Raw genomic sequence first — 21,957 nt, 5'->3', positions numbered from 1 at the left:
CCCGTCCCGTTCCGACAGTCAATGCTCCCCAGGTAGTGGGTCGAGCAGCAACTGAAGGGAAAAGAAAGGGAGGGCGCAAGGCAAGAAAACCGCGCGCCCCGCGGTCGGCGGCTGTCGTATTGGAGCTGCTGCCGGCTGCCAAGGAAAAGGGCCTCACCTATGGGGAGGTGATGGCCCGGGCGCGCGCTAGCGTCGACGTGGATGCCATGGGCGTGGAGGGTGGCCTCCGAGTCCGGCACACCGCCAACGGGGCCCGGTTGCTGGAGTGTCCTGGTGCCAACACCAGTGCGGCCGCGGACAAGCTAGCAACCCGGCTCCGTGAAATCCTGCCGGACCCAGAAGTGGTGCGTATAGACAGGCCCGTCAAAATGGCAGAAGTCAAAGTGACGGGCCTGGATGAATGCGCCACAAAGGAGGAAGTGGCCGCCGCCATTGCATCGCAGGGCAATTGCGCCCTCACGCAGGTCAGAGTGGGAGAGCTGCGAAGCTCTTACTCTGGAGCCTTCACTGCGTGGGCGCGTTGCCCTATGCAGGCGGCCACGCTCCTGGCTACGCCTCCACAAGGTCGGCCCGCCGACTCACCAGGGAGGCTGCGCGTGGGCTGGGTGATGGCCCACGTGCAGTTACAGAAGGCCCGCCCCTGGCGATGCCTCCGGTGCTTCGGCACCGGGCACGGCCTCGCCAGGTGCCCATCGGCCGTGGACCGCAGCGGGCTTTGTTTCCGCTGCGGCCAGCCCGGACACAAAGCGGTCTCCTGCACAGCCGCCGCGCCACACTGCGTGCTATGCGACGCGGCGAAGCGGCGGGCCGATCATCGGGCTGGGGGCCCGGCCTGTCTTTCCGCCCCCTCCTCCACAAAGAGGAGGCGTGGCGGGAAAAAGAAGAAAATAACAGAGGAAGAGCCGGCTGCGTGTAAAGCAACCGGCCAGTCAGTTCCCACCGCGGCCGTCGGGCCGCCAGGTGGGACGGAAGACGAGGGAGCGATGGACGTGACACCTCAATAATGGATCACGTCCATCGCTTCCTCCAAGCGAACGTGAACCACTCCGCCAGGGCGCAGGATCTCCTCGTCCACACCATGGCGGAGTGGTTCATTGACATCGCGATCGTTGCGGAGCCATACTTCGTACCTCCCGACCGGGAGGATTCCTGGGCCGGAGATGTTGATGGCTCCGTGGCGATCGTGATGCGACAGTCAGCGGCGTTACCCCCCCTTGGAATGGTGGCCAGGGGATCCGGGTACGTCGTAGTTAGGGTCAACGAAACCGTCGTGATCGGGGTGTACTTCTCTCCGAACAGGAGTCTCGCTGAGTTCGAACGGTTCCTGGGTGGGCTCGAGGCGTTGGTTCATCGCTTCGAGTCTCGCCCGGTGATACTGGCGGGGGACCTCAACGCTAAATGTACAGCGTGGGGCTCCCCCCGCACGGACTCGCGCGGCGAGTTCCTGTCGGAGTGGGCTTTCGCGACCGGTCTCTGTCTTCTGAACAGAGGTTCGGTCGCGACCTGCGTGCGGTGGAACGGGGAATCACACGTGGACGTGTCGTTCGCGTCTCCGTCCGCCGCACGCCGTGTCCGTGGCTGGCGTGTTCTCGAGGGGGCGGAGACGCTCTCGGACCATCGGTTTGTCCGATTTGAGCTCTCCGTTTCCACTTCGTTGAATACGCCGGCCGAAGAGGCCCGCGGCGAGGAGGAGCTCCCGCGTAGCGCTCCCCGATCATTCCCACGATGGGCACTGAAGCGCCTGAATAAGGTGCTCGCGGTGGAGGCGGCCACAGTGGCCGCGTGGGCGCCGATGCCCGCGCGTCTAGTGGACGTGGAGTCGGAGGCCGATTGGTTCCGGGGTACGATGCGTCGCGTCTGCGATGCTGCGATGCCCCGGGTCAGCGGCCGCGCTCCACGTGGCGGTGCGTATTGGTGGACGCCCGAGATCGCACTCCTCAGAGAGGAGTGCGTGCGGGCACGCCGCCGAAGCGCCCGCCACCGCCGTCGCCGTCTTCGCGGTATGGATTTCGCGGAGGTGGCGGCCCGCTTACATGCCGACTGCCGTGAAAAGCAGGAGGTTCTGCGGCGGGCCATCGGCGAGGCCAAGTCTCAGAGCATGAAGACGCTCCTGGAGACGCTCGATCAGGATCCCTGGGGGCGCCCGTACCAGACGGTACGCAAGAAATTGCGACCGTGGGCGCTCCCGGTGACGGAGCGTCTCCAGCCTCAGCAGCTGCGGGATATTGTCTCCGGGCTATTCCCGCGGATGGAGAGGGACTTTGAGCCCCCCTTCATGGGCGTGCCGCCACGCCTTGACGTGAGCGGTGATGCCCCTGCTGAGGTGGTTCCTCCGAGCATATCGGAGCAGGAGATTCGTGCGGCCGTGTCGAGGATGCGGAGGAAAGACGCGGCCCCCGGCCCTGACGGTGTTCACGGTCGGGTTTGGGATTTGGCCTTCGGTGCCCTTGGGGACCGGCTCGTGCGGCTCTTTGAAGCCTGCCTCGAGTCGGGGCGGTTTCCAAAGCAGTGGAAGACGGGCAGACTGGTTCTGCTAAGGAAGGAGGGACGCCCTGCGGACTCACCTGCGGGGTATCGTCCCATCGTGTTGCTGGATGAAGCGGGAAAACTGCTCGAGCGGGTGATGGCCGCCCGCATCGTCCAGCACCTGACGGGAGTGGGTCCTGATCTGTCAGCGGAGCAGTTCGGATTCAGGGAGGGCCGCTCGACCATCGACGCGGTGATGCGCGTGCGCGCCCTCTCTGATGAGGCTGTCGGCCGGGGTGGGGTTGCACTGGCGGTGTCCCTGGACATCGCCAATGCGTTCAACACCCTGCCCTGGTCGGTAATCGCGGGGGCGCTGCAGTATCATGGCGTCCCTGCGTATCTCCGTCGGCTGATCGGGTCCTACCTCGAGGATAGGTCGGTCGTGTGCACCGGGCACGGTGGGACGGTGCTCCGCTTCCCCGTTGAGCGCGGTGTTCCACAGGGGTCGGTCCTTGGCCCTCTCTTGTGGAACATCGGCTATGATTGGGTCCTGCGGAGCGCCCTTAGCGCTCCTCTCCCGGGTCTAAGCATAGTTTGCTACGCGGACGACACTTTGGTCGTGGCCCGGGGGAAGGATTTGCGCGAGTCTGCTCGTCTTTCCTGCGCGGGGGTGGCCTTCGTCATCGGCAGGATCCGACGGTTGGGTCTGGAGGTGGCGCTTGATAAATCCCAGGCCCTGTTGTTTCACGGGGCCCGGAGAGCGCCGCCTCAGGGGGCCCACCTCGTGATCGGAGGCGTTCGCGTTGAGATCGAGGCAACCGGGTTGCGGTACCTCGGTCTCGTACTGGACGGTCGTTGGAGCTTCCGCGCTCACTTTGAAAGATTAGGTCCCCGACTGATGGCGGCTGCCGGCTCGCTGAGTCGGCTGTTGCCGAACGTCGGGGGGCCTGACGTGGTAGTGCGCCGCCTCTACACGGGGGTGGTGCGGTCGATGGCACTGTACGGGGCTCCCGTGTGGTGCCACGCCCTGACCCGTGACAACGTTGCGGCGTTGCGACGTCCGCAGCGCGCGATTGCGGTCAGGGCGGTTCGTGGATACCGCACCGTCTCGTTTGAGGCGGCGTGCGTGCTAGCTGGGACGCCTCCCTGGGACCTGGAAGCGGAGGCGCTCGCTGCGGATTACGCGTGGCGATGCGATCTCCGCTCCAGGGGGGAGCCGCGTCCCGGCGCGGCGGAAGTTCGAGCGCGGAAACTTCAATCTCGGCGTGCCGTGCTCGAGGCGTGGTCTCGCCGCCTGGCGGACCCCGCCTACGGGCGACGGACTGTCGAGGCGATCCGCCCGGTCCTCTCGGACTGGGTGAATCGCGACCGAGGACGTCTCACCTTCCGAGCGACGCAGGTGCTCACGGGACACGGCTGTTTCGGTCGCTACCTGCACCTCGTCGCCCGGAGGGAGCCGACGCCGAAGTGCCACCACTGCAGTGGCTGCAACGAGGACACGGCGGAGCACACGCTCGCGTACTGCACCGCTTTCGCGGAGCAGCGCCGCGTCCTCGTTGCAAAAATAGGACCGGACTTGTCGCTTCCGACCGTCGTGGCTACGATGCTCGGCAGCGACGAGTCCTGGCAGGCGATGCTCGACTTCTGCGAGTCCACCATCTCGCAGAAGGAGGCGGCGGAACGGGAGAGGGAGAGCTCTTCTTCCCTCTCGGCGCCGTGTCGCCGCCGTCGAGCCGGGGTTCGGAGGAGGGCGTTTGTCCAGCTCCAGCCCCTATGAGGAGGCAGTCTCCTCCCGGTGATGGTCACGGGGCGACCTAAGGGGGTTGAGGCTGCGCCGCACGCTACCGTCACTCTAGCGCGCTGGCACCAGGAGGACGGGACGGCGCGTCGGCGGCTGCGGACTGCGATGCGGTCCGCATTTTCGTCGTCGCTGTCGTCGCCGAACATACTGTTGAAGAGCAACCCGGTCGGCGGTGTATCGCGTTCCGACCCGGCAGGCTGGTTCTGGCCCAGCGGGGTATCCCGGAACACCAGCGGCACCGCCCGGGCGGCCTGGTAGGGCCGCCGTACCGCGGAGACCGACGTCGTTGGTCGTCGACTATCGCCTCGACGACCCGTCGGTCGGGCGTCCTCGGGGTGGCGCCGCGTGTCTGGTTGTAGTGTTGACCGCGGGAACCCCCCTACTCTGAACGGGTTCTGACCCCGGACGGAGATCGGACGTCGGGTGTAAGAGTGCAGGGGAGTCGTTTAGTGGGTGGGCCCTAAAATCCTTGGGCCCGCGATCTGCTCTCAACACCTGCAGATCGTTGAGTCTCACATACCCCGCGCGCCCCCTAGGCGCGGGGACCTCGTAGGAGGTTCGGCCCCCGGCCCGAAAAAAAAAAAAAAAAAGGGGATCTCACGGGCCCAACCTGAGAGAACTTGCTAACACTAGCCCTAGCAAAAGCAGTGTTTCGAAGAATCTACCGCCGGATTGGAATCGCGATCCACTGAGAAGGTCCGGCGAGCCGTTTTTACAAAGTTTAGAAGAGACAAATACGATTTTCTATTTTCTCGATGAGCTAGAAACTTGAAGATTTTAACGTAACTCAGAATTGGAGGACAAATAAGGAAATGCCGTGAAATGTGGTGAGGACATTTAAGGTCATTATAATAACATGGTGTTGGATAAATTTTTATTTTTGCTTATTCACACTTACGTCTATTCCTGGTGTGACGGTTGTCTCACTGAAGTACTGCGATAGGATCATTTGCAGGCTTCTCTTATGACGAGTCTTAGTAAATCTTAAATCTGCAATAACGGATTTTGTTTTAAGCGCCTGGATTCACTTGAACGCTATCAAGCTTCTATGGCCTAATGGGGTCTGCGTATTATCATATTCAAATCCAGTTATGAAAATTTTGCTGACAAATCATCTTTCATATCGTGTGCTTTTGAATTTATCAAGCCGAAAACTTTCTTAGAACGTGTTAATTATTAATTCAGTATCACAATAAAGGTAACAGTTGGGGTTTCGATCTAGAAGCTGTGATTAACTCATTATTTTGGACCAGGTACGGTCTGACTACAATTACTGGGGTAGGACCTCTTGTGAGTCCGCACGGGTAAGGTACCCTGCCTATTTCTGTCGTGAAGCAGTAATGCGTTTCGGTTTGAAGGGTGGGGCAGCCGTTGTAACTATACTGATACCTCAGAACTTATATCTCAAGGTGGGTGGCGCATTTACGTTGTAGATGTCCATGGGCTCCAGTAACCACTTAACACCAGGTGGGCTGTGAGCTCTTCCACCCATCTAAGCAATAACAAAATCTAATCATAGATAGTAATTTCGCGTTATTTTATGAGTAATAAAAGTACTTTTTTTTTTTAATAGGCCAGTGAGAAAAATTTCTTATACCTGACAGCCGCGTGGTCGCGTTTTGGCAAACCCCGTTTTCATTCGGAGCACTATAAAATCTGAAACAAAAAACATCTCGTTCAAGACCAATTATTTTTAATGATCGGAAATTGAATCTTTGTTAATTTTTTAAAAATCTTTTCTGATTTTAGTGCTTTTTGTTGAGAATCGATCTCAATCAGACGTTTTTTTAAACCTCTATTTTAATGAACATTTTCGTGATGTCTGGTTGTTAATGGATCCATGTTAGATACCACTGTTGGTGGGCTTTTATTAATTGTAATATTATATGTGAATATATTTATTTGTATTGCATAATCTAAAGATTGTCTTAGTTTCCAAACCTTTCGATTTGGAAGGAAGGATTACTTGTGGCTCTCCAGAAGCTCGGAGGACCTTTCTCGAGTTTCTCCAGGACAGATGGCAGAGCCAAGAGGAGACACTTTTCAAGCCCGATCGATTGGCGCGAGAGAGGGACATGTCGATGGCACTCGTACATACCCGGGCGGACTTATATTAATTATGGACATTATAATTTTTTGTTATTTGTATTTTATTACACAATGCCTTATACGGCATCCCTTCATTCGTGAATGTGTGTTATATAAGTATGCATGTATTTCATTCGAAACATTGCTACGTTTTTTTACTGGTGGTAGGACCTCTTGTGAGGCGGGTGGGTACCACCGCCCTGCCTATTTCTGCCGTGAAGTAGTAATGCGTTTCGGTTTGAAGGGCGGGGCAGCCGTTGTAACTATACTGAGAACTTAGAACTTATATCTCAAGGTGGGTGGCGCATTTACGTTGTAGATGTCCATGGGCTCCAGTCCAGCTCGACCCATCAATGTAATAAAAAAAAAACTATACCTACGGTATTTGAACATCGACACAGTCGCATCGCTTGATATTGGTACAACAGCCTCATTTCTTTTAGGCCACGACGAAAAAACCAATTACAAATGGTTGGAGATTTCTGTATAACCTCATTCCATTTAAAGCAATTTGTTTTTTTTTGTAAAAAAAATCTGGGCGTTGAAATAGATTTCTACCGAATAATTTTTCTCAATAGCGGTCACAAAAACCTACCTGAGCCGTAAACTCTACCTCCGCCGGCAATCGTTGCAATTGAGCGAAGCTTTAGAACTACCAAGAAGCTCACAATTGAACTTGAATACGCAAGATAAGATCATCTGCGTAGATTGGCAATATATTTTTTTTTATTTTTTTTATTGCTTAGATGGATGGACGAGCTCACAGGCCACCTGGTGTTAAGTGGTTACTGGAGCCCATAGACATCTACAATGTAAATGCGCCATCCACCTCGAGATATAAGTTCTAAGATCTCAGTATAGTTACAACGGCTACCCCACCCTTCGAACCGAAACGCATTACTGCTTCACGGCGGAAATAGGCGGGGTGGTGGTACCTACCCGTGCGGACTCTCAAGAGGTCCTACCACCAGTGATTACGCAAATTATAATTTTGCGGGTTTGATTTTTATTACACGATGTTATTCCTTCACCGTGGAAGTCAATCGTGAACATTTGTTGAGTACGTATTTCATTAGAAAAATTGGTACCCGCCTGCGGGATTCGAACACCGGTGCATCGCTACATACGGATGCACCGGACGCATTATCCTTTAGGCCACAACAACTAATTTAAAAAAAAAAAATTGCCAATAATGAAAAAAATGTTATTCATCAAATATGTAAATCATCGTGGCCAAGTATAAGATATCATTATAACCATATTTCTATCAAGTGTTGTGACTGTACCGATATGCAAATCCTGTGGATAGATATTGAACTTAAGAAATAAATACCTACAAGGCACAAGTTCGCGAACTACTTATTTTTATTGCTTAGACGGGTGGACGAGCCTACCTGGTGTTAAGTAGTTACTGGAGCCCATAGACATCTTCAGCGTAAATGAGCCATCCACCTTGACATATAAGTATCAAGGTCTCGAGTATAGTTACAACGACTGCCCCACCCTTCGAACCGAAACGCATTACTGCTTCACGGCAGAAATAGGCGAATGGTATAGAAATAGCGTATGACATTCCCACGACTTCGGCGAGTTCATTGGTAACTCATATCTTGAGATTTGTCAATAGAATTTAGCTGTAAAACATGCCATATTGGACATCTACACGTCCATACCACAAAATATATATAATTTTTTTTACAAAATACATACAAAATGTTCTCACTTCACCTGCTTCATACATTACCTTTGGAAAAAACCTAACTTGTAGGAAAGTGGTTTAACCGAACTAAATTTTAGCCAGATTTCTTCTTTTCTATGTTACCTATCATTATGTTTTGGAACGAAGTTCCTTATGGGACGATGCGGGAGGAGTACCCTAACCGAGAAAAAACGTCCGTAACTTAAGATTTTTATTAGTAACTAGCTGACCCGGCAGACTTCGTAGTGCCTCAATCGATAAATAAAAGACCGACGGGGGACACATCAAAGGAAATCAAAATTGTTATTTTTATTTAATTCCGAGCATTTTCATATTTATCTACCTTTTAAACCTTCTCTGGACTTCCACAAATAATTCAAGACCAAAATTAGCCAAATCGGTTCAGCCATTCTCGAGTTTTAGCGAGACTAACGAACAGCAATTCATTTTTATATATAGAGATGCACACAGTATACGACTTAACTTTGTAATAACGTACAAAAAATAACATATTTTTTTATCATTCATTGACCACGATCTCAGAGCGTTCATTTGCGCAATACACTAACTCTTATGCAAACAACCGTGAATGAAGTGTACCACAATAAGTTCGCACGCTACCGAATGACCGTGGGCTGTTGCGAAACCTCCAGTTTTATTATCTTTATATTTCGAATAGAACTTAAAATTAATATTTTTATAATAAGCAACTTCGTTCCTATCCGATGTCCCACGACACCACACATCTTTTCATAGCTACACTACTTTAAAATAAGACTTCATAGTTAAAAATAAAAACTTCTAATCATGTTCAAATTTCATACGAACCACTGACACGACTGAATATCCAGTTACAAGGGGTTCGACTTCAAAGGCCGGAGAGGCGAATGTGGATCTTTGGGGCGCCCTTACAAGTTCAAAAGATACATCGGATGGCTGGTCGGGTTTCAGTTCATATTAATTAATAGCCAGTTTCGTGTAATTGTCAAATTTATTAGCAAAGTTAAGCGCTGAAGTTTTACAAATGTGCCTTTGTTTATAACGTACCGATATGAGCAGATTCTAATCATTTATCTCGTAAATGCGTTCCCATTTAAGTGTAAGGATCTCTTGAAATACAATTAAACAAGAGTAATTTGCAATTTGAAGTGAACAAGGAAAAGGGAATGAGACCAATCATAGATAATCTATCTATCTATCTATCTATATATATAAAAATGAATTGCTGTTCGTTAGTCTCGCTAAAACTCGAGAACGGCTGGACCGGTTTGGCTAATTTTGGTCTTAAATTATTTTTGAAAGTCCAGAGAAGGTTTAAAAGGTAGATAAATATGAAAATGCTCGGAATTAAATAAAAATAACAATTTTGATTTCCTTTGATGTAATTTCCTTTGATCATATTCTATGATCTGTGCGTGAAGCAGTAATGCGTTTCGGTTTGAAGGGTGGGGCAACCGTTGTACTGTAAAAACGGAGACCTTAGAACTCATGTCTCAAGGTAGGTAGCGACCTTTACGTTGTAGATGTCTATGGGCTCCGGTGACCACTTAACATCAAGTGGGCCGTGAGCTCGTCCACCCAACTAAGCAATAAAAAAAAAACTTTCTTGTATTTACTGTGTTATTTTACTCAAATATATTTGACGACATCGAATTAAATTATTATTATAGAAATTTCATAACTTTAATAAATTCTCAATTTTTACATCAGTCAATTTGTTGTTGAAGACATCAATCAGGCTAAAAATAGAGAACAACTTTTGTATGAGCTAAAGGTAGTTCAAAAATTTAAGCCCGCTACAATATTTCCTTCCATGTATTTTCGAACTCTAAAAACCACTCTAATTTGTATATGTGACCATTACGACAATGACAATGTTAATAAAAGTCTATTCAGATCCAACAAGTTGGACATAAATAATCCGAGAGATTTATTCCATGAGGTATACTTCTGTGTCGCCTATTTTATTGTCACGATAAAACCCTTGTGGTCGTCCCCTACCATCGTATTTTATTTTACTGGTCACAGTGAATTTGTCACTGTAACATTTTTGTTTTGATCTTTATCACACGATGGTATTGCTATATTTGAAGTCATCGTGGCCTAAAAGATAAGACGTCTGGTGCATTCGTATCGAGCGATGCACCGGCGTTCGAATCCCGCAGGCGGGTACCAATTTTTCTAATGAAATACGTACTTAACAAATGTTCACGATTGACTTCCACGGTGAAGGAATAACATCGTGTAATAAAAATCAAACTCGGAAAATTGTAATTTGCGTAATTACTGGTGGTAGGTACTCTTGTGAGTCCGCACGGGTAGGTATCACCGCTCTGCCTAGTTCCGCCGTGAAGCAGTAATGCCCTTCGGTTTGTAGGGTGGGGCAGCCGTTGTAACTATACTGAGACCTTAGAACTTATATCTCAAGGTGGGTGGCGCATTTACGTTGTAGATGTCTATGGGCTCCAGTAACCACTTAACACCGACGGGCGGGCTGAGAGCTCGTCCACCCATCTAAGCCATAAAAAAAGTAGTTCGCGAACTTGTGCCTCGTGGGTACTTATTTCTTAAGTTCAATATCTGTCTGCAGGATTTTAATATCGGTACAGTGACAAAACTTGATAGGAGTACAGTGGTATCTTATTCTTCGTCGGTCGGGCGTCCTCGGAGTGGCGCCGCGTGTCTGGTTGTAGTGTTGACCGCGGGAACCCCCCTACTCTGTCCAGATTCTGACCCCGGACGGAGATTGGACGTTGGGTGTAAGAGTGCAGGGGAGTCGTTTAGTGGGTGGGCCCTAAAATCCTTGGGCCCGCGATCTGCTCTCAACACCTGCAGATCGTTGAGTCTCACATACCCCGCGCGCCCCCTAGGCGCGGGGACCTCGTAGGAGGTTCGGCCCTCGGCCAGAAAAAAAAAAGGCGAAACAATGTCTCAACATTTCTTAAGAACCAAGTGTATGTCCGTGAACTGGCAACGTCATTAACATCGCATGCCTTAAGAAATAAGATCGATTTTCATTTGCTTCGGAAATCCGGCCAATAATTAAAATCTGCATAGTGAGTGCAATTAGTATTGTGGATTATAGCTGAGCCGAATTGTAATACTTCGAGACCAGTAAATATAGGTTAGGCACATTTCGAAAGATATATTTTTTTCATTCGAGTAATATCTCGATCATAATCGAGTTCTTGTAGTAATGGTTGAAAGTACAATATCCCTCGAGGGTCGTTGTTTAGAGTGTTTCTCACTTCCCTGTCCCTGTTATTGTATATTACACCTTATTTTTATGAGCTTTTATTGCGGGCTTTACGATACTGAGGATATCTGCATGAGCTTTTTCGAATTAAGTCTGACTGTGAAGTTTTTAGCTTTATTTATAGAGATTAAGTAGCTGTTGAGTCTCTTTTGCTTGTCGTGAACACTGAAACTTAATTTGTATTAGCCTATTTTCTGTAAAAAATACTGACTCGCATTAAGCTATCACAGGGCGAGAGCTTATTATATCAGACCTGTTATTTGGAGCTTAAACTAAATAATGAGACCATCCAATCTTTATGTGTTTAAGAGTTAAACTCTGTAATAGCTTAATAACTCATATTACGTTCAATGTATTTTTTTTTTGTTATTGCTTAGATGGGTGGACGAGCTCACAGCCCGTCTGGTGTTAAGTGGTTACTGGAGCCCATAGACATCTACGACGTAAATGCGCCACCCACCTTGAGATATAAGTTCCAAGGTCTCAGTATAATTATTGGCGCATAGCGCGAAGATTGGACGGCCGATGAGGCAGAAAGATTCTTCAGTGGAGACCACTTAGTGGCAAGCGCAGTGTGGGTCAGAAGGATTGACGACCTAGTGAAATCACTGGGTCGCGTTGGATGCACTTGGCAACAGACCGGCCGCACTGGACATCAATTGGAGAGTCCTACGTTCACCAGTGAGTGGACAGCTATAGGCTGAGATGATGATAATGACGATGATGACGCTTTGATTTTGTGGGGCGATTGTTATTGAATCAAATTTATATACATTGTTCCTAGAAGTCTATAGATACCAGGATATTACATTTTATTTATTTATTGCCCTTTTAGGCAGACGAGCATACGGCCCACCTGATGGTGAGTGGTTACCGTCGCCTATGGACTTCAGCAGTGCCAGAGGCAGAGCCAAGCCGCTGCCTGCCGCTTAATACTCTCCACAAGCCTCGTTTGAAGAAGGACATGTTATAGCGCTCGGAAAACACCGTGGAGGGGAGCTCATTCCATAGCCGAATGGTATGTGGCAAAAAAGACCTCTGGAAACGCACTGTGGATGACCGCAGTGGTTCCAGGTAGTATGGATGAGCTCTACGCCGGTGGCGGGCGTTGCGATGGCAAAAACGAGATGCCGGTATTATCTCGAACAATTCCTCAGAGCACTCCCCATGGAACATACTACCGTCATTCTTTTTGACAATTATTCTATTCTTGATTGAAGAACATTGCCGGTTAGCTGGGTTGTGCGTTCTGGTCTAAAGGGTGGGGCAGTACTTATAAAATTAAAGATCTGAAGGTCTGAAGGACGACAGTTTTGTGATGAAAAAGAAAAAGCATTACCTTCCGATGACGTTGCCCCTATGAACATCGCCGCTTGAAGATATATCTGTAACAAGGAAATTGAAAGGATTATCATAACGCGTCTTTCCGATTAAGTTAAGGATTAAGGGCTTCTTGTTGTCTTGTCGAAGTTCCGAGATTGATGGAAACATTAGGTGAAGTTTAAGGAAGTTAATTAAGGCTTCAAGCGACGTTTTTAATTAATAAGAATATAGAGTTGAAACAATTTATTAAATACAGATTGCGATACTGTCTGTTACAATAGCGTGATATTTAAAAATAATACGTGAAGCAAAAACTTTGTATCCCTTTTTACGAAAATTGTGCGGACGGAGGAGTATGAAATTTTCCACACTTATAGAGAATATAGAGAAGAAGTGCATAATGCTAATATTTTGTTAAAACAATGCATAAAAGATACATTAAATGAACAAAGAAAACATTACACACACTACATACCGTGTATTTGACGCACACACGCATGCATACTATTAATTGTCAAACTTTTGTTCTTGACTTCTGTGGTCAAATTGAGAATACATTAAAATTAAATATTGTTTGTCTTTGTTAATATTTTTTATAGTGTAGCCTTGGCGAAATTTGTGATTATAGAACTATAAAATACAGTCATAATAGTGTACAAATTTATTATACAATTCCAATTAATTATAGTCGAATTTCGACTACTGCGGGACCTCTAGTATTTAAAAATTTACAATTTGGATTTATATGGAATGCTTAGTGTACACAACATCTTATACCTTTAAACGAGCAATTCTTGTATATATATATGTATATAATCTGAATCACGGAAACGGCTCCAACGATTTTCATAAAATTTAGTATACAGGGGATTTCGGGGGCGATAAATCGCTCTAGCTACGATTTATTTTTAGAAAATTTTGTTTTATTCGTGTTTTCAATAATCAACTCTTCCCGACATCTATTGGCGAATAATACTACTATTTTTCTTAATTGAGGGCAACTAACTTTAAAGGCACAACAAGATGGCGTTATCAAAAAAAAAAACCGATCAAAGCTCGGTCATCATCTATTAATAAATTATTGGGAAATTCAAATAAAGGCGGGTGGCGCATTTACGTTGTAAATGTATATGGGCTCTAGTAACCACTTAACACCAGGTGGGCTGTGAGCTCGTCCACCCAACTTAATAACAAAAAAAATATAACAATCCACACAAAAAATAACATAAACATAGAATCGATTTAATTATGTTACATTCTAATTTGATTTTAATATATGCCACACATGTATCTTAGAAACTTGCTCTAGTTGAACCTTCGACGATGTTAATTAGGTGCTCCGAAACTTCTAGAAATGAATGTACAAGTTTCGAGCGCCTTCACGGATGACGTAACGTCTTCTGAAGCTCAGATAATGCTGAAAGTTTTAATGACGACAGTTGTCGTAGCGTTTCTTCTGGTTACGATCTCCGTCTCATTTCAGCTCAAGAGCGTACATTCACTATATATTATAAAATATCTCTCTCTCAAAAAAGTAACTACATTAAAACCCTTTTAAGTTTAAAAAAAAAAAGATTTGTCTTCGACGGAATTTCTTGCCTATCTGTCATTCAGTGAAAAAATAGTTCAGTTTTGTATAGTATAACAATACTGTTTGAAATATTTATTTAAAAAACAGATTAAGCGCTTTTTTTATTGCCTTTGTAGGCAGACGAGCATACGGCCCACCTGATGGTAAGTGGTCACCGTTGCTCATGGACGTCAGCAATGCCAGGGGCAGAGCCAAGCCGCTGCCTACCATAAAAATGCTTTAAATGCTGTTTTCTTATTACTAGTGGTCCCACAGAAGTCGAAATTTTACTATAATTATTAACTTAAATTATAGGTTTGAACATTATTAAGGTTTTATTGTCAAAAACTTTACTTCTTTAATCACATATTTCACCAAGGCTACACTATAGGCAAATAGTATTAAATACCAACAATATTAATCTATTCTATGGTCTATGGTCTAAACCACAGACTAACAATAAGCAAAAGAGTTTAAATGCGTGTGTATGTCAAATACATGGTAGTGTGTGTAATGTGTGCGTATTGATTTAATGTATTTATGTATAGTTTAAAAAAAAATTATCATTCTGCACTCCTATTCTATATTCTCTATAAGCGTGGGAAATTTCATATTTCTCTATCCGCGCAATTTTCGTATAAAAAGGGGTACAAAGTTTTTGATTCACGTAATATAGATCACAGAAAACGTAATTAAATCTTTTATTGTTTATTCATTCTGAAGTATACCATATAAAAATATATATATGTCGTGGTTAACGACTTCTAATAATATTAAGACGTTGTTTTGACTATTATTTTAAATGATGAAATGTTGTTTTGATAAATATCACAAAATGAAGGGTAGACTCCGTAACGCCACAGTATAAAATGGCGGTACGTAGACAGAGTCGTGGCATTCCGTGTCAGACAGTCATTCCTCCGTCTCAGTCAGTGAGTCTCTGGCAGTCAGTCGGTCAGTCAGTCAGTCAGTCGGTCTGTCGGTATGTGGAACGAAACTGTCGGTTACCCTGTCATTGTGAAAGCTGTGTGTGTTGAGTTTCAATAATTATCATTCAAAAGGTTTTATTGACTTTTTATAAACAGAGTTCAACCAAATACGAGTGATGACGGAAACTACCGCTTAGCCATCCCTGCCGCCGCACCAACATATATATATATTTAAAGCCCTTAATCTCTTTTAAAATTCATATTTTAAATAGGGTTATTATACTATACAAAACTGAACTCTCTTTTCACTGAAATACAGACAGGCTCCGCTCCACGGTGTTTCCCGAGCGCTATGACATGTCCTTCTTCAAACGAGGCTTGTGGAGAGTATTAAGCGGTAGGCAGCGGCTTGGCTCTGCCCCTGGCATTGCTGAAGTCTATGGGCGACGGTAACCACTCACCATCAGGTGGGCCGTACGCTCGTATGCCTACAAGGGAAAAAAAAATAAAAATAAAGGTGAGTGATTGATTCCGTCTAAGAAGAATCTTTTTTTTTTTTAAAGTTTTTAAATGATAAAGGTTTTTCTTTACAAATATTATTTATTATTTACGTCGGCTAGTCGTAGATAAAATTAAAATTTCACTTCTACGGTTTAACCTTGCGTTTATTGTATCGTTATTTCCGATATTTCGAATAATTTAAAGTTTTTGTGTTCATGTTGCTTTTTCTAGTATAGTAGAACTTCTAACTGAGGGGGTATTGTGGGTTCGGACGCACCACTAGCCAAACCCCGGTCATCGTTTTCGTCGAACCCATTGCTTGCGACGAAGGGCTACGAGTAAATTAATCCACAGACACAGCCCACTAAGTTTCTCGCCGGATCTTCTCAGTGGGTCGAGTTTCCGATCCGGTGGTAGACTCTGCGAAGCACGGCTCTTGCTAGGGTTCGTGTTAGCAACGTCGTCAGGTTTTAGCTACATGAGCTCATCTACTAGTTAAGGTTACGCTGAAATAGCCTCTCAAGGCTATCAGATTAGGTAGGAAAAAAAACCCAACCCGTTTCGTCGCGAAGCTGACGGGTAAGACAGGCGTACAATGCCTTGTATATCAATTTTGATGATGACTGTAGGGATTGAAGGGAAGATCTTCCACCGAGCGGGTAATAAGTAGGTAGCGGCTTGGCCCAGCCCTGGCATTGCTGAAGTCCATGGGCGACGGTAACCACTCACCATCAGGTGAGCCGTATGCTCGTCTGCCTACAAGGGCAATAAAAAAAGATATTGTTCGGTAGAGCGACGGTCCGAATGTTGTTGTTCGGAACTAGTATAATAATATATGCAAGCTTGTCTTGAAAATGTCGTAAGCGAGATTCAAGCATCCGTCAAATATCTTGCGTTGTATGATGGCTACCGCCACACTTCAAAGCATACAATTACGTGTGTTTGCTTCGTATAAATCAAATACAATTGTAAGTACAGGTAGGTAGGTCATTAATATTTCATAGTGCGGTGAACAGGGAAATGATTTTTCGTTTCAACGCATTTAATAATTATTATGAGCGTATGAATGCAAAATTCGACATATATCGATAGGTGAAAAGCTGTTTGTTTTACGTGACATTTATCATTGTAATTAAAGGTGCGTTTTATTTGGTACTAGCCGTACTCGCCCGCTTCGCTGGGCATTTAAAATTAAAATTATTATTTATCGTCATTATTATTAGGGAGTCCAACACTCATATAAATATTAGCCTATCCATTAAGTATATGTATTTTCTATATGGATACCATGTTTCAAGTCAATCGGATGCATGGTTCAGTAGTTATAACGGAACATCCGTAAAAACCACTGTAGATTTATTTATTAGTATAGATTAGCATCAGCAATTCGATGTTTTTAATTGAACCTCAATTAAATTTACGCCATTCGATTAGCTGAAGAAGTTTTCTTGTTGTGATATTTTTTTCAAATTTTAAACTTTGAATGGCTCCTCGGTGAAGTTGCAAAAATGTCACTTAAACCATTTTATTTTATTTTATTGTTTAGATGGTTGGACGAGCTAACAGCCCACCTGGTATTATATTAGAGCCCGTATACATCTACAACGTAAATACGCCACCCACCTTGAGATATAAGTTCTAAGGTGTACAAGGTTACAACGGCTGCCCCACCCTTCAAACGGAAACGCATTACTGCTTCACGGCAGAAATAGGCAGGGTTGTGGTACCCACCCGTGCGGACTCACAAGAAGCCCACCAGTAATTACGAAAATTATAATTTTGCGGGTTTGATTTTTATTAAACGATGTTACTCCTTCACCGTGGTAGTCGATCGTGAGGTCATCTTTTTGTATCCTAAATACACAAAAATTATACTATAGAAGTGAATTGTTTACCAAGCACTTCAAAAATATAAACCTGGAAATTAACAAAAATCCACTTTTTGGTTTTACCGCAATTAATGTCTTAATCCTTTTATCCCCGTTCTAGATAGAACTTTCTTCAAACATAAATATGTGTGTGCGCGCTTTGACGGGGAAGCTTTCAAGTTTGTCGTTGAAAAGCTGTCCCGTTATCTAGGTTACATCTCTTCACATTGAGACGGAATTTTAACTTGAGAGCTTAAAGCCCGGCCGCGTATTATGTCGGTGCCAACTACCGGAATTTTGGTGGAATAATACCGCATAAAGTGAAAATATTATAGTAAAATTGAATCTTTAAACTCCCTTGGAAAATTCTTTAAACTCCTTTGGAAGGTAAATGGGCTCATGTAATGGACAGTGGTGATCATCGCTTACAGATATCAGCCTTGGCCATGCAGCGATTTTAGCTCCTTTGGACGCGCTCAAATCTCACCCCTCCTGACTGAGCACTTGCTCGCCCACCTGTCCTGCTGAAACTGGAAAGGCCTCTGGGCTACCTATCATTCCTCATTAAAAAAAAAAAAAGATGTGTGGTGTCGTAGGACACCGGATAGGAACGAAGTTCCTTATTATAAAAATATTAATTTTAAGATCTATTCGAGGTATAAAGAAAATAAAACTGGAGGTTTCGCAACAACCCACGGTCATTCGGTAAGGTGCGAACTTATTGTGGTACACTTCATTCACGGTTGTTTGCATAAGAGTTAGTGTATTGCCCAAACGAACGCTCTGAGATCGTGGTCAATGAATGATAAAAAAAATATGTCACTTTTTGTACGTTATTACAAAGTTAAGTCGTACACTGTGTGCATTACTAATTTGTACGTTATTACAAAGTTAAGTCGTACACTGTGTGCATTACTAATAAAAATCTTACGTTACGGACGTTTTTTCCTGGTTAGGATCGCATCGTCCCATAAGAAGCTTCGTTCCAAAGAAAACAGCTCTTTATTGAACCTCGTTTGAAGTATTAGATATCAGTTCAGAGGACGCCAATGACCCAATGATAAACGTGGGAAAAATTAACGTCTGTAAATTACAGGTTTCATTGCTCTGTCATATTGTTGCATCTTGAATAGTTCCGTTTACTGATCGATTTTTACATTCCAAATGAAATGTAATCATCGAAGCAAGGCTAGTTTTTCGAATTATATTTGATAGAAACTTATGCTTTACTCACATAAAAGTAAGGCCGATATTTGTTTGCTTACAATGTGATACTTATTGTGGATCTTCTACTTTCATGAAATATCCTGTGGATATACATACTTTTCTTTCGCCTATTCAACCCCTAACGATATCAATGTATATTGTGAGTGCAGGATAAATGGAATCAGTGCTCAAATGGATGTTGGTTTATTCAGAATGCTATAGAGGACTATTGCGAGAGTCATTTGTGGCCAAATGGGGTTTTGTAAACTGTATTAACAGATGAAATTTGTGAGCTCTGGTTTTGAGTTTGGATCGAATGTAAGATTATTTAAGAATTAGAAACGATATTGGTGATGCAGGTGAGTATTTACACGAGCGTTATCTACATGAGGATGAATGCTGGGAACGTTAAAAATGCAGACGACGCTGAATCTTGTAAAATAAAAAGAAATATCATTGCCAAGCTTCCGCCGTCTAAGTGCAGTTAGAAAAAGCTTAGTGAAGTTTTCAGGATTAGAAGACCACAGGCGAACCACAGGTTGTATATCTTGGATATTGTTTACGTATTTTGCGGCGTCGCTAAAAAATTGAATTTGTTGTTCCTTAGTGTCCGTTCTTCATCGTATTTTTAAAATTCTTCATCCCGCTTCTATGGTGGGGCTGTTAAAAGTATTTCAGATATTGCTAAGGGAATACTAAAGAGAAAGCCATTGTCGGCAGCTTGACGATTTTTTTTCATGAGTCCCATTTGCGCAGTTTTGGGATTGAACGGGTCATATCTAAGAGTGCAATTCGAATTTCTGCGACAGTTTCCTCATTCGGTTGTCGCCAAGAACTCACAGGGTTCGAGCCCTACACATGAAGTCACTCTTGTCTCTATATCTTTACATTTCAACTAGAAAATAGTTGAAATATCAACCCTGCGAAGACAGAATAAGGTAGGTTTTCAATAGGACCGCGATTTTATTGGTTTCTTTGATTGAATTGCCTTTTTATCTTTTCCTTTCAATATACTCGTTCACTTTGAATCTGGTGAAATTAGGGGAAATACATTCTCAACGATTGCCTGTTATGGGTATACAGATACAGATAAACTATCCGTCGTAAATATTTATGAATGTGAGGAACATTTGTAATTAATGGCACGCACTTGTGTAGGTAGGCGGCCGGCTTGGCTCTGCCCCTGGCATTGCTGACGTCCATGAGCGACGGTGACCACTTACCATCAGGTGGGCCGTAAGCTCGTCTGCCTACAATGGCAGTAATAAAGAAAAAACTTGTTGCGAAACTTGCAACAGCGCGATACCGCTGGGCCAAGAAGAGTTATTCGCCACTTTTTGCTACATTCAGTACGGCGTATTTTGTCTGTGCACTGACTGGACTATTTACACTGTGTACAGTTTTATAGGGTCTTTGAAATGGGCCGTATTGCGATAATGTCAATAAAGTGAAAGTAGCTGTTCTTTACGCCATTCCATTCGTGTATAAGAATTTAATGTTTAATGTATATAGGTGTATTACGTATTCGTAGGAAATTCGCAAGGTAACCATTATATTAGAATTCTAAGCTGAAGTCGCAGGGGACGTTTTTTTTTTATTCTTAGTTGGGTGAACGAGCTCACAGCCCACCTGGTCTTAAGTGGTCACTGGAGCTCATAGACATCTACAACGTAAATGCGCCACCCACCTTGAGATATTAGTTCTAAGGTCTCAGTGTAGTTACATCGGCTACCCCACCCTTCAAACCGAAACGCATTACTGCTCCACGGCAGAAATAAGCGGCGTGCGGACTCACAAGAGGTCCTACCACCAGTAACTTAAAGCATAGTGCTCGTCGAAGGCTGTTGGTAGCTGAAGAGTTCTTGATTGACGACCGAAGAAAGAAACAATGTGTTTTCCCACTCAAGTTTGGCGGAATCCTATACTTTCGACCGTTATCGCGAGCCTTTAGGCCTATATACAGGCATGAACGTTTTTGATAATGATAGCAACGATCTTTGTTGCATTTGACGTGTACATCACCTCACAACTTACCTAATATTAAGTGGTTAGCGGAACCCGTAAATGGTGGTGGCACCACCTTGCAATATAAGACTGCTCGATATAAGATCAATTTAGAAATTGGTATAACAACCGTTCTAATCTTCAAGTCGTCTTCGGTGCGTAGGGCACAGCTGAAGGAGTTTATAGCACCAGACCTTTTCATTGAATAATCCATTCATCCATAAAGGTCAATCTTATTTGCTGAAGATGTCAAAGTGCTCTAGAATACGCCAAAGATTCCTTTAAGCTTCCAATCTTAACGTCTACTTACTTTTGGCATATTCTGTAACCGATTTAACGGGATCTACTATAGGTCCTTGAGAAGTTAAATTATGACGTACTTAAAAAAAAATTGTTTCCTACCTATGCTGATAGCCTTAAGAGGCCATTTCAGCGTAACCTTAACTAGTAGGTGAGCTCACGGGGCTCAAACCGAAGTGATGCTAACACGAACCCTAGCAAGAGCCGTGCTTCACAGAATCTACTACCAGATCGGAAACTTGACCCACTGAGAAGATCCGGCGAGAAACTCAGTGGGCTAAGTACTTCAATGAAATTAAGATACCTTTTTATATTATTTAGTGTTTAGCAATAAATTATAAACAGCAGTTGTGTTGGGTTTAGTGCTCAACGAATTTCGGCTTCGAATCTTGGTCGAGTTAATCTCTTTGTGTAAGGTATTTGATAGTCTGGCTATTCTCCTTCGTTTCCTGTACCTCATTAACACAGGAGAAATCTTTGGTACTTGGAATGATTTTTTTTTAATTTATATATTATGAGCTAGTTTTTGAGACAACAATGAAATAAACATTAAGGTTTGAATTGCGGTAAATAAGCTCCAAACATACTTACCCTTAAATAAATTAGCTAAAAATAAAACAATCCAATAGTTGATATCCATTTTTCATTTAACACACTACACGGTTCACATGAAATTTACTACGTAAGTTCGCTGGACCGCATTTCGTCTGTGAGACGTGCGGTCTCCTCTGCGGCTTGAATTCGACTGAGGTTTTCAGGCTTCGAGAGTGCCATTACTATTGTTATCTCGATCCAAGAGAACATAACTTGTCAGTTATTCATAGGGAGATGAAAAATAATGGGAAACAACAGTTAGATATTTCTCAGTCCTTGTTTTAGACGAGACGTGAATACCTGATGGTTTTTAGTCCACAGTGAGTTCAAAAAATCGGTTGTCTGTAAAGTC

At 44.7% G+C, this 21,957-nt stretch overlaps 1 protein-coding gene and 1 long non-coding RNA gene across 2 annotated transcripts in view; one reads left to right on the top strand and one right to left on the bottom strand.

Annotated features, from left to right (window-relative positions):
* Positions 1–21,752, bottom strand: part of LOC114246847 (cell adhesion molecule Dscam2) — a 67,056-nt gene extending 45,304 nt beyond the window's left edge. Inside the window, exons 1-4 of the mRNA XM_089739015.1 lie at positions 21,603–21,752; positions 12,650–12,695; positions 5,865–5,923; positions 5,166–5,257 (exon numbers count right to left, since the gene is read on the bottom strand). Coding sequence (XP_089595141.1) covers positions 5,166–5,257; positions 5,865–5,923; positions 12,650–12,695; positions 21,603–21,651 — 246 coding nt within the window. The 5' untranslated portion in view covers positions 21,652–21,752. The remainder of the gene's footprint in view (positions 1–5,165; positions 5,258–5,864; positions 5,924–12,649; positions 12,696–21,602) is intronic.
* The window catches only part of LOC149499730 (uncharacterized), a 255,114-nt gene continuing 238,703 nt past the window's right edge, over positions 5,547–21,957 (top strand). The window contains exon 1 of the long non-coding RNA XR_016325541.1: positions 5,547–5,576. This is a non-coding gene — a long non-coding RNA (uncharacterized LOC149499730). The remainder of the gene's footprint in view (positions 5,577–21,957) is intronic.

Source organism: Bombyx mandarina, chromosome 28 (genome assembly GCF_030267445.1).
Source record: "Bombyx mandarina strain Sakado chromosome 28, ASM3026744v2".
NCBI lineage: Eukaryota > Metazoa > Arthropoda > Insecta > Lepidoptera > Bombycidae > Bombyx > Bombyx mandarina.
The sequence above is the reverse complement of the archived record's forward strand: the minus strand, read 5'-3'. Positions and strand labels throughout refer to the sequence as shown.